At 44.0% G+C, this 12,619-nt stretch overlaps 1 protein-coding gene across 1 annotated transcript; it reads left to right on the forward strand.

Annotated features, from left to right (window-relative positions):
* The first annotated feature begins 2,563 nt into the window (after positions 1–2,563).
* Positions 2,564–3,566, forward strand: LOC121005747 (gastrula zinc finger protein XlCGF7.1-like). The gene is made up of 2 exons (XM_040438516.1): positions 2,564–2,840; positions 2,926–3,566. Exons 1-2 carry the CDS (start codon positions 2,564–2,566, stop codon positions 3,564–3,566), a joined length of 918 nt encoding a protein of 305 aa, XP_040294450.1.
* The last annotated feature ends 9,053 nt before the right edge of the window (positions 3,567–12,619 follow it).

Here is a 12,619-nt window from a genome sequence, read left to right on the forward strand (position 1 = left end):
GTCCCTTTGGAGTTTGTGTGTCTGTATGTATGCACTTTGGTATGTTTGTGTGCACTCTGTGTTATGTGTGGTGTGCACTTACATGTTCCCCTCACTGTGGTTGCCCGTGGCAACGTTTAGTCGTTGTGTACATGTGGTGGCAGTGTCCCGGCCTTCGGGCTGACTCCCAGGACATGAGTGCCACCCATGTCGTTGCCTGCGGCAACAGCCACAGTGTGTCTCGTGTTTTGGACACTTCTCCTTTAAGTGTGTGTTTCCCTTCCCTGGCTTGGAAGGGTTAACTTCCTTCCTAGTGTGTGTGTGCACTGGGTGTGTCCGTTTGTGGGTGTGGCTGCATGGGCTATAAAGCCTCAGTTTAGACCTGATGTCTGAGGGGTACTCCAGCCTTGTTGTAAGCTGGAGGAACTCTCCTGGTCACATTTCCATCTGCCAGTGAGGGCCACCCTTGTGGTCATAAATTGTGATTCACTATGTTTATGAAGATGTGTGTTTACTTCATGTATGGTGTTTGGTAGATGTTTGTTTGGTCGTTTCTTATTGCAGCATATGGTTTCCTGGTTTCCTGTGATGTGTGTGGTGTGCACTGTCTTTGGTGTTTGTGGACAGCAGCACTTGGGTTCCAGGTTGTGTGTCTGTGGCAGGTAAGTGTGGTACTAGGTTCACTTACCTGTCACTGCCATATGTCTGTTTATGTTTCCTTGTCTGTGTTGCTTGGCCACTGTAGACTCCTGTTCCTCCGTGTCCAGGAGGAACGGGCTGTCTACCCAGCTCCTAGTTTAGGGCCATCTTGAGGGCTAGCAGGGACTTCAAGGTTCCGGAGCATGAGCCCTCCTACCATCAAGGTCGGCTCATGTAGCTAGGAGTCAGGGTCAGGTTAGGGATGCGATTAGGAGGTCACCTGCTCCCTAATCCTGTTGTCCTGGTCGAGCAGCGACCACTCCATCTGCTGATACCGCACGGCTGAGGGTTTTCCCCATCCTCAGCCGTGACAGGCTACTACTGGAGGGGGCACCGAGAAAGAGCGGGCATATTTGCCCAGGCGGGCCGCAACCTCCGCAGCTCTTGCTTCCGATGCGGCGCCATCTTGTTTTGCTGGTGTAGGAGGCCCGACATCCCTCAGCTCCCTTTCAGTCTTCCCGGTGTGGGTCATAGTGGTACAGGCAGGATCCACACCTCCAGCGATGCCCCAGGAGCACTTAAGTTGAATCAGCGAGCGCTGCAGAAGGAGGATGGAGAAGGATTATAGTCAGCAGGTCCCGGAGCCAGCGTTTTCTAGTTATGACACTCGGTCTACTATTAGATTGTGGTCTGTTTGACCACCACGGTTTTAGTCAATTGATACTTGAATTTTGTGCCATGTCTTGTAATTTCTGTAGATTTTTTTTATTGGAAAAGTTCTAAAACTTCAATGCAATTTTAATGTTATTTATCAATAATAAAATGTGTTTTATTCTTGGCAGATGACTGTGCCAAGAACTTAGAGAAACAACTGGTATGTGACGAGACCACTCTCGCCACATTGCATTGGAGAAGCCTGGTTGCCCGCCTGTTTCCTTTAGACTATGGCCCCATGTTGAAACACTTGATTTTCCCCTGCAAAGACATGAAAGCCGGGTCATTTGGTACTTGTCCTATTTGAACAGTGATACTCCAGATAGCTATGCCATGGAGCCCATTCGGATAACGAAAGACTATGTGAAAGAATTTGGCTCCATGGCAATTGAACTGTATGTATGTGATCTGAGCGCCATTCGGTAATAATGTGCGCTCAGATCCAAGCTATCTGGGGATATGTTGAATGTACCTGTTTTATGCAATAGCTGCACAGTTATATATTTTCATGTCTTTTATTGTCTTTTGCCACCATGTGGCTAATGGAGTTTTGCCTCTGTCCTTGGAGATAAATTGGATTACTTCCCAATTATCTCCAGGACAGAAGACTCTGTGGAAACTGGTTTGGGCCGGAAAGCCATGCTTCCTTTGGTCACAAAGGACTTCGATCTAACTTTTGACCCACTGGACTAAGTTGTTTGATTTTGACGTATGTTTGTATTTGGAGTATGCCGATTCTGTAAATGTAAGTTTTATGTGAATGTGATGCATACTTTTAAAGTTGTGAATATTGTGTAAAACTGTGTATTTTCCTGCCTGTGATAATTACATTAACCCATTGTATTATACAAGGTAATTGTATCACAGGCAGAGGGGAGGATTTTGTGTGGGAGTGTCTGAGTGTATTGTACGTGGTTGCTGGTTGTTTTACAAAACCCTGTGGGTGGTACTAATGTGTAAGCATGTGTATATAAGAACAATAAACCCACAGCTCTGGCTGACCACTGCTTGACCCTCAACACGGCGCCTTGTCTCATTCTTGGGGGGATTTATTGTATGCTGTTCCAGTTCGACTGCTAGGAGTGTAAACCTTTCATATGGTTTTTCCTATTCGGCTGTATGCAGCATTCATATAGTTTCCAGTTCGGGAGAGGGGCGTCTTTAGTAGCATCTGCAAAGGGAATATCTCTTAAACGGCTTTTACCCCCTTTTATGCCCGGGGTGCCGTTCCATGGCATCTTCAGATTTTGAAGTAAATTATTGTGGTATCACACGAGATACATTTGAAGAGCATGCCAATATACAAGATATACCCTCATCCAATCACAGCAACAATGCATCATTTGATTCTTTTAAACAGGTCCGATCTTCTGATTCATCACAGACTGTAACACAGAATAAAAGTCACAGAAGAGGTGCTAAACATCAAACCGCTCACGTAAAAGAGAATACATTTTCATGTTCAGAATGTGGAAAATGTTTTAGATTTAAATCTCAGATTGTTACACATGAGAGAATTTACACAGGAGAGAAGCCATTTTCATGTTCAGAATGTGAGAAATGTTTTAAAAGTAAATCAGAATTTTTTTATACATCAGAGAAATAACACAGGGGAGAAGCCATTTGCATGTTCAGAATGTGGAAAATGTTTTAACCAGAAATCAGATTTTGTTATGCATCAGAGAATTCACACAGGGGAGAAGCCATTTTCATGTGCAGAATGTGGAAAATGTTTTAACCAGAAATCAGATTTTGTTATGCATCAGAGAATTCACACAGGGGAGAAGCCATATTCATGTGCAGAATGTGGGAAATGTTTTAACCAGAAATCAACTCTTGATACACATCAGAGAATTCACACAGGGGAGAAGCCATTTTCATATTCAGAATGTGGGAAATGTTTTAAGATGAAATCAGAATTTGTTATACATCAGACAAATCACACAGGAGAGAAGCCATTTTTATGTTCAGAATGTGGGAAATGTTTTAACCAGAAATCAACTCTTGATACACATCAGAGAATTCACACAGGGGAGAAGCCATTTTCATATTCAGAATGTGGGAAATGTTTTAAGATGAAATCAGAATTTGTTATACATCAGAGAAATCACACAGGGGAGAAGCCATTTTCATGTTCAGAATGTGATATGTGTTTCAATCATAAATCATACCTTGTTTGTGGTAGAGGCTACGGAGGAAGAGGAGCCTTGACGGTGACAGGTGACGAGGACTAGCCTAGAGAGAGAGATATAAGAGAAAAGGGGAGGGTGGGAGCGGCACTTCGAGGCGTGCATGCAGCTGGAGGAGCATGCCGCCGAATTTAAAGGGCCCTTCGCCCCTCCCACAAATACAGGCTGACAAGTCAGCCTTACTACTTGTGGTCGAGGCTACAGAGGAAGAGGAGCCTGGATGGTGACAGGTGACGAGGACTAGCCTATCCTGAGCATCGATTACTGACCTGAACTGGATGGCTGGTGGAGTGCCCTTAGCCATGAACAAGGGTAGGCCTATAAGAGAGCAAAAAGTAAGCCAGGTAGGGTGGAAAATAATTTTATTAATGCGTGCGAGCAAGTCATAAAACCAAACTACAGAACGCCTCTGATATTTCTGCGTGAGGATTCGGAATGTACCGAGTATAACACGAAGAATGCCAGCGGCCCATTTTTGGAATAATGTGGCTGGGTACATTGTGTTTAGACGCCGCGGATGCAGCCCCAATGCGGAAAGAATGCCCTGAAATAGATTTGAGGTTGAGACCTAAACTGGCCACAAGCATGCGGATGTGCGAAATGAACTGAGATGAAGTGATGGACCTGACCTTGAACAGAATCAAAACCATAAACCCAAGATACATGGCCACTTTGATGACTGTACTGGAAAGGAGCCCAAAAGGATTGCCATATAGGGAGGTGGATAATTTCCTGAAAGCTCTCCTGACACTGGCTGTCTATTTGTGATGGTCCCCCCGCCACTCTTCTGTATGCCCCTGAGGGTGGCTCATATAGTGTGGGACATAAAGACCGACCTGCTGTCTGGTTCTTCTACCAAGAGAAAATGCTGGACCCCGGCTAGATACAATTTAATGGTGTGTAGGACAGCTTGAGGTCAGTGTGGCAGGCCATGGGGCCGTGATGTACGTGATATTGACACCATTGTCTCTTGGGTGAAGGAGTGTGAATCGGTTAAAAACGTTCCAGCTGGTTTTATAGTTCCTAGCCGTGTTGACAGACAGAGATTTTTGCACAAAGGAGCTTGGCTGAAGAGATGTGACAGTTTAATCCATGACCAAGGTTAGAAAAGCTGGAAGGGGTGGGGGCGGAGCCTGCACCTCACTGTGATGGCCGCATAGTTAGGAGCTCTCCGTACTAGATCCTGTAAAGCACCAGCCTACATAAGCTGACAGATTAAAAAATGGTCAAGATTGGGCACCCCAAATCCAGGGTCAACTCTAATACCAGCAAACCTCAGAATAATAGCAGGGACGTGGATAAATTCATAAAAAAAGCTGCGGCTACTCTGGTGGCCCGAGAAACCAAGATGGTGCTGAACCCGTCTCACAAGGTGAGCGAGCGCACCGCTGACTTCTCTGAAGGAGAGAGTGACACAGAGGACTCTCACAGCAAAATGGCGCTTCCGATTACACGCCGCTTCTTAAATCAGTCACTAAGCAAAGCCATGGAGCCGGTCTTGAGCGAGCTCACAACCCTCCGCCATGACATGCACCGCTTAGGAGACTGGGTAGTAGCTCTAGAAACGCGCCAGACCACAGTCCTAGACCATCAAACAGCTACCGCATCATCCCTACAGAAATGCCGCACTTACCTCAACGATGCACAATGCCCTGGAGGACCAAGAAAACAGAGGACGCAGGAATAACCTGCGATTCAGGGGAATACCCGAAACCGTCCCCGCGGCTGACATCCCTGGGGCTGTGCTTGCGATTTGCTGCTCCCTACTGGGCCCGGAGTATCAGACGGAGATTACCATCGAACGTGCTCATAGAGCACTGAGACCTAAGCCCAAAACATCGGAACCACCCAGAGACGTGATTTGCAGGTTCCTTAACTTCCAAATCAAAACAGCGGTTTTGGAGGCTGCTAGGAACCATGAAGATCTGACATATGAGGAAGCCTCCATCTCGATCTACCAAGACCTAGCACCCTCAACACTTAAGAAACGCAGAACCCTGAAGCCTTTGACCGATTGGCTCAGGGCAAACAAGATCCCATACAGATGGACTTTTCCATTTGGTTTATCTTTCTTCCATGCGGGACGTCGCCTCACCATTGCCACATTCGCCGACTTAATCGGAGTCTACAATCATCTACAGATACCTGTGTGTTGGGCATTTTCATACATATACAATATTATCTAATGACATTATAATCAAAATGAATGCTCATCTCATTGCCTTTAAGAATAAGATCAGCCTGAACCAAAGTTTTGTCATGTGGCTGAAAAAGCCAAGATGAGTTCATGGCAAGTTCAGTTTATATATAATAATAATAATAATAATTGTGAACATAAACGGACATTGTATTTAAAAGTTAGTGCTAAAGATATGAGACCATCTGTAAGAAGTAAGTCAACTCTCTAAGACATATCTGTCTGGAGGGAACATGGTTACTTGATAAGGACTCATGTCCTTGGAGCACACCTGCTGTATGAGCTTCAATTTATATATTCATAATTATATTATATATATCTTTGCATGATATATTTAGTTTACAACATATGTTAATCAATAATTCATATAATGTGTTATCTATGTGTAACAATGTATCGATTTATATATGTTATACCATGTATTTACCATTTAGAAGAAACAACTACAGAAACAAGTAAGTTTAAGTTAATTGGATTTCAAAACAATAGTTATTCATGGGAGTACATAAGTGAAATGTACAAGTTCCAATGCCAAGCATCAAAGCCAGGATATAGGTAATTAAAAGTGTCAGGAAAGACCTTCCTCAATGATTTATATGGAAAGGTCAACGAGGTCCTGAGAACGTATTATTAGATATTTAATTTTAATGCTTAAAAGTTGTTATGTTCATCTACAATACCGCAGTGCCATCTGGAGGCAGATGGACAACATTATATTATTTCATTATTTGCTCTATACCATATTAGGAGTTGAGATAACGTCATGAGGTTATTAGCATACGAATATACCCACCTTACCTGATTGGGAATCCCTAATCTAAAGGGGATGATTCTTAGATAAGGGGGGGAATAATTATTCGTGTGCGGAGTAGCATGGGGAGAGCTAGCTAGAAAGAGTGAGCGAGGAGAGGAGAAGTTGAGGTCTATCAAGATGGAAGCCATAATGAGATGCGCTATGATGGACCACCCAGCTTTCCTAGGAGCAGAAGTGAGATTCCTGCTAGGACTTGGTAAGAGACACAGAAAATGATATTTCATTTTATTAAGACTAATTTGATAGTGTGGGTGAAATTATACCATCTAGATTGGCGAATAAATAAATGATTAAATAAATTGATCATCTCCATATTGAGATGTAGTATTAGGATATTGTGAGGCTTCATTCTACCTGCAGAAGAATCTAGACTCATAATCTAGCAAAGCATTAAATGATTGCTAATATATATATATTGATATTGATAGAACATTCTTCGCCAAGCTAAGTGATGGATTCCCACAGGAAAGACGTTAAGTCCTTTCCATTTAAGATCCTAGGTCCCTGTTATTTGTCTTAATAGTCTTACCAATGTTATATATGTGAAAATAGTCCAGGATGGGACGGAAGGATACAATTGTCTCTTCTAAGTTATATCCTTGAATGGATTTGCCCATCTTGAGGTCATGTGATGTGTAGTTGGTTAGGGGGGCAGAATGTATCTAGCATTCTATATTGATGTCTAGGATTAGACATGCCCATCCTGATATCATGAGGTTTTCTCTGAACAGAAGTAATGTATATAACTTATGTTCATATTTTGATATCCTAACCTAATAATAGCTTGTGTATTTCCACTTTCCTGCTGAGTCTATACGGGACGAATGACAGATAAATTATATAGATTTGTGCACAACGATACTCACACCCCTAGAATGCGTGGAAAATGTGGAGTGGTAGGAACTACCCACCCAAGATTTGTGTATGACATAGGTAGTAGTGGGAATCAGATGTGTCTCTGATAAACAGATTATTGTAGGCTGGAAACGTTGTAGCGCTAAAAACATCACAGCTCTCTTAGTGGGCTCCCCCAATCCTCTTATGTTCCACCCTACTATTTTAAGCCTGTCCGCCATATTTCTCAGAGTTATATGTAGTAACAAGGGGTACCGCCCGTATATTAAAATGACCTTTCGGCCATTTCCACTCTGACCCAATTAGTCTCATGCCCGCCTCATCGCCAGACTCACCCAGTCCCAACCCCCATGATGCAACCATAAACATTAATACAGCATCCCAACATTTAAAATAACAAGTAGGGCGAAAATATACCCTGTAACCGGGCACCCACATTTCAAAGTAACTGTCAAAAACATAAGAACTGATCAAATCAATTACTATGCACCGGGTTGGTCTTACGGACCTGCCCAATAGATTTTGAATTCTGCAGCGTGCCAGAAGTAAACAGACCACAAATTTACTGTCCGAATAATCTGAGAGTCACAGAGAATTCTAACAGAGGTAGCTTAGTGCCTACTGAACAGAAGCTAGTGCAATTTGTACCACTATTTCCGTTAAAAACAATAGTCCTTTGATAAGGAAGAAAGAAAAAGGTAAAAAAAACACAACCACGGCTTGTGATACTTATCAAGCGCATCTTTCAGCTCTCATAGGATTCAGCACAGTTCTAGGAACCTTGTACGAGGAATGTTCATCCATTGTTCGCCGATGCTTTAAGTGCTGGTTCGTTGGCGTCCACCCACTGTGCCGCATCCAACGGAGTTTAGAAAATGCTGACTTCTCCATGTGCCACCACTCGCAGCTTGGCCAGATACAGCATAGAGTAGGGAATCTGCAGGTTCCGAAGACGGTGTTTCACATCTTGTAATTTAACTCTTTTCCGTTGAACCTTCAATTAAAAGCTCAGGATGATCTCTTGCTTTCTTAAGGATAGTGTCTCTATCTCTGAAGTGCAGTAGTTTCATCAAAACTGGGAGAGGGGGCCCCCGGTGGTGAAGCACGGAATGGCACCCTATGTCTTTGCCAAATTTAAGCGTGAGCCAATCTTCAAAAAAAGACACTGGATCAGAACCTTCTGCCTTTTCCGGGACCCCAACTAGCCGCAAGTTGTTTCTCCGTGACCTTTTCTCCAGGTCATCAGTTTTAGACATCAGCAGAGTCACATTATGTATAATCCTACCAAGATCCCTCTTTACAGGGGGCAGTTGGTCTTCAATAGTACCCACTCTGACTTCAACCTCTGTGATCCTCTCACTGACTTTTTTAAGATCTTGTCTGATAAGGGAAACATTCTCCTGCAAGCTGCCCATATGTGTGGTAAGTAGAGCCAGAGAGCTGCTGCAATGTTGCACAGCATCATAGATATCTTTGGATGTGGGTTCACTACACTCAGTAGCAGGCTGTCCATGTTTCATAGGGACATACCCAGCACCATCAGGAGGAATCTGCAGGCCAGAGGCTCCTGCCATTGCAGGCTGCTGGGACTCCACTGCAGACATCTCAAGCGCAGAGTCAGTGCCAGCAGCAGGGATTGAGGCTGTTTCTTCAGGGGGCCTAGAAGGAGCAGTGGCTATGTCACGGCCACGGTTCTGGCTGTGACTCCTTGGGAGCCGCATACAGTTGCCCGCGGTTTGGGTTGTTGTTTCAACCGCAGCTTGGGGCTTGATGTAGTTTGCCTCAAGTGCGGTTGCCGCGGACAACAGGTATGTGTGCGGTCCCTTTGGAGTTTGTGTGTCTGTATGTATGCACTTTGGTATGTTTGTGTGCACTCTGTGTTATGTGTGGTGTGCACTTACATGTTCCCCTCACTGTGGTTGCCCGTGGCAACGTTTAGTCGTTGTGTACATGTGGTGGCAGTGTCCCGGCCTTCGGGCTGACTCCCAGGACATGAGGTGCCACCCATGTCGTTGCCTGCGGCAACAGCCACAGTGTGTCTCGTGTTTTGGACACTTCTCCTTTAAGTGTGTGTTTCCCTTCCCTGGCTTGGAAGGGTTAACTTCCTTCCTAGTGTGTGTGTGCACTGGGTGTGTCCGTTTGTGGGTGTGGCTGCATGGGCTATAAAGCCTCAGTTTAGACCTGATGTCTGAGGGGTACTCCAGCCTTGTTGTAAACTGGAGGAACTCTCCTGGTCACATTTCCATCTGCCAGTGAGGGCCATCCTTGTGGTCATAAATTGTGATTCACTATGTTTATGAAGATGTGTGTTTACTTCATGTATGGTGTTTGGTAGATGTTTGTTTGGTCGTTTCTTATTGCAGCATATGGTTTCCTGGTTTCCTGTGATGTGTGTGGTGTGCACTGTCTTTGGTGTTTGTGGACAGCAGCACTTGGGTTCCAGGTTGTGTGTCTGTGGCAGGTAAGTGTGGTACTAGGTTCACTTACCTGTCACTGCCATATGTCTGTTTATGTTTCCTTGTCTGTGTTGCTTGGCCACTTTAGACTCCTGTTCCTCCATGTCCAGGAGGAACGGGCTGTCTACCCAGCTCCTAGTTTAGGGCCATCTTGAGGGCTAGCAGGGACTTCAAGGTTCCGGAGCATGAGCCCTCCTACCATCAAGGTCGGCACATGTAGCTAGGAGTCAGGGTCAGGTTAGGGATGCGATTAGGAGGTCACCTGCTCCCTAATCCTGTTGTCCTGGTCGAGCAGCGACCACTCCATCTGCTGATACCGCACGGCTGAGGGTTTTCCCCATCCTCAGCCGTGACAGGCTACTACTGGAGGGGGCACCGAGAATGAGCGGGCATATTTGCCCAGGTGGGCCGCAACCTCCGCAGCTCTTGCTTCCGATGCGGCGCCATCTTGTTTTGCTGGTGTAGGAGGCCCGACATCCCTCAGCTCCCTTTCAGTCTTCCCGGTGTGGGTCATAGTGGTACAGGCAGGATCCACACCTCCAGCGATGCCCCAGGAGCACTTAAGTTGAATCAGCGAGCGCTGCAGAAGGAGGATGGAGAAGGATTATAGTCGGCAGGTCCCGGAGCCAGCGTTTTCTAGTTATGAAACTCGGTCTACTATTAGATTGTGGTCTGTTTGGCCACCACGGTTTTAGTCAATTGATACTTGAATTTTGTGCCATGTCTTGTAATTTCTGTAGATTTTTTTTATTGGAAAAGTTCTAAAACTTCAATGCAATTTTAATGTTATTTATCAATAATAAAATGTGTTTTATTCTTGGCAGATGACTGTGCCAAGAACTTAGAGAAACAACTGGTATGTGACGAGACCACTCTCGCCACATTGCATTGGAGAAGCCTGGTTGCCCGCCTGTTTCCTTTAGACTATGGCCCCATGTTGAAACACTTGATTTTCCCCTGCAAAGACATGAAAGCCGGGTCATTTGGTACTTGTCCTATTTGAACAGTGATACCCCAGATAGCTATGCCATGGAGCCCATTCGGATAACGAAAGACTATGTGAAAGAATTTGGCTCCATGGCAATTGAACTGTATGTATGTGATCTGAGCGCCATTCGGTAATAATGTGCGCTCAGATCCAAGCTATCTGGGGATATGTTGAATGTACCTGTTTTATGCAATAGCTGCACAGTTATATATTTTCATGTCTTTCATTGTCTTTTGCCACCATGTGGCTAATGGAGTTTTGCCTCTGTCCTTGGAGATAAATTGGATTACTTCCCAATTATCTCCAGGACAGAAGACTCTGTGGAAACTGGTTTGGGCCGGAAAGCCATGCTTCCTTTGGTCACAAAGGACTTCGATCTAACTTTTGACCCACTGGACTAAGTTGTATGATTTTGACGTATGTTTGTATTTGGAGTATGCCGATTCTGTAAATGTAAGTTTTATGTGAATGTGATGCATACTTTTAAAGTTGTGAATATTGTGTAAAACTGTGTATTTTCCTGCCTGTGATAATTACATTAACCCATTGTATTATACAAGGTAATTGTATCACAGGCAGAGGGGAGGATTTTGTGTGGGAGTGTCTGAGTGTCTTGTACGTGGTTGCTGGTTGTTTTACAAAACCCTGTGGGTGGTACTAATGTGTAAGCATGTGTATATAAGAACAATAAACCCACAGCTCTGGCTGACCACTGCTTGACCCTCAACACGGCGCCTTGTCTCATTCTTGGGGGGATTTATTGTATGCTGTTCCAGTTCGACTGCTAGGAGTGTAAACCTTTCATATGGTTTTTCCTATTCGGCTGTATGCAGCATTCATATAGTTTCCAGTTCGGGAGAGGGGCGTCTTTAGTAGCATCTGCAAAGGGAATATCTCTTAAACGGCTTTTACCCCCTTTTATGCCCGGGGTGCCGTTCCATGGCATCTTCAGATTTTGAAGTAAATTATTGTGGTATCACACGAGATACATTTGAAGAGCATGCCAATATACAAGATATACCCTCATCCAATCACAGCAACAATGCATCATTTGATTCTTTTAAACAGGTCCGATCTTCTGATTCATCACAGACTGTAACACAGAATAAAAGTCACAGAAGAGGTGCTAAACATCAAACCGCTCACGTAAAAGAGAATACATTTTCATGTTCAGAATGTGGAAAATGTTTTAGATTTAAATCTCAGATTGTTGCACATGAGAGAATTCACACAGGGGAGAAGCAATTTTCATGTTCAGAATGTGAGAAATGTTTTAACCGTAAATCAGATCTTGTCATACATCAGAGAATTTACACAGGAGAGAAGCCATTTTCATGTTCAGAATGTGAGAAATGTTTTAAAAGTAAATCAGAATTTTTTTATACATCAGAGAAATAACACAGGGGAGAAGCCATTTGCATGTTCAGAATGTGGAAAATGTTTTAACCAGAAATCAGATTTTGTTATGCATCAGAGAATTCACACAGGGGAGAAGCCATTTTCATGTGCAGAATGTGGAAAATGTTTTAACCAGAAATCAGCTCTTGTTATACATCAGAGAATTCACACAGGGGAGAAGCCATTTTCATATTCAGAATGTGGGAAATGTTTTAAGATGAAATCAGAATTTGTTATACATCAGAGAAATCACACAGGAGAGAAGCCATTTTTATGTTCAGAATGTGGGAAATGTTTTAACCAGAAATCAACTCTTGATACACATCAGAAAATTCACACAGGGGAGAAGCCATTTTCATGTTCAGAATGTGATATGTGTTTCAATCATAA

This window comes from Bufo bufo, chromosome 6, assembly GCF_905171765.1.
Source record: "Bufo bufo chromosome 6, aBufBuf1.1, whole genome shotgun sequence".
NCBI classification, from domain to species: Eukaryota; Metazoa; Chordata; class Amphibia; order Anura; family Bufonidae; genus Bufo; species Bufo bufo.

Excerpts from the sequence above, each read along its gene's own strand:
- LOC121005747 (XM_040438516.1), top strand. The coding sequence starts at position 2,564 with ATGGCATCTTCAGATTTTGAAGTAAATTATTGTGGTATCACACGAGAT. Across the intron at positions 2,841-2,925 it reads TAAATCTCAGATTGTTACAC|ATCAGAGAAATAACACAGGG; the intron begins ATGAGAGAATTT and ends ATTTTTTTATAC.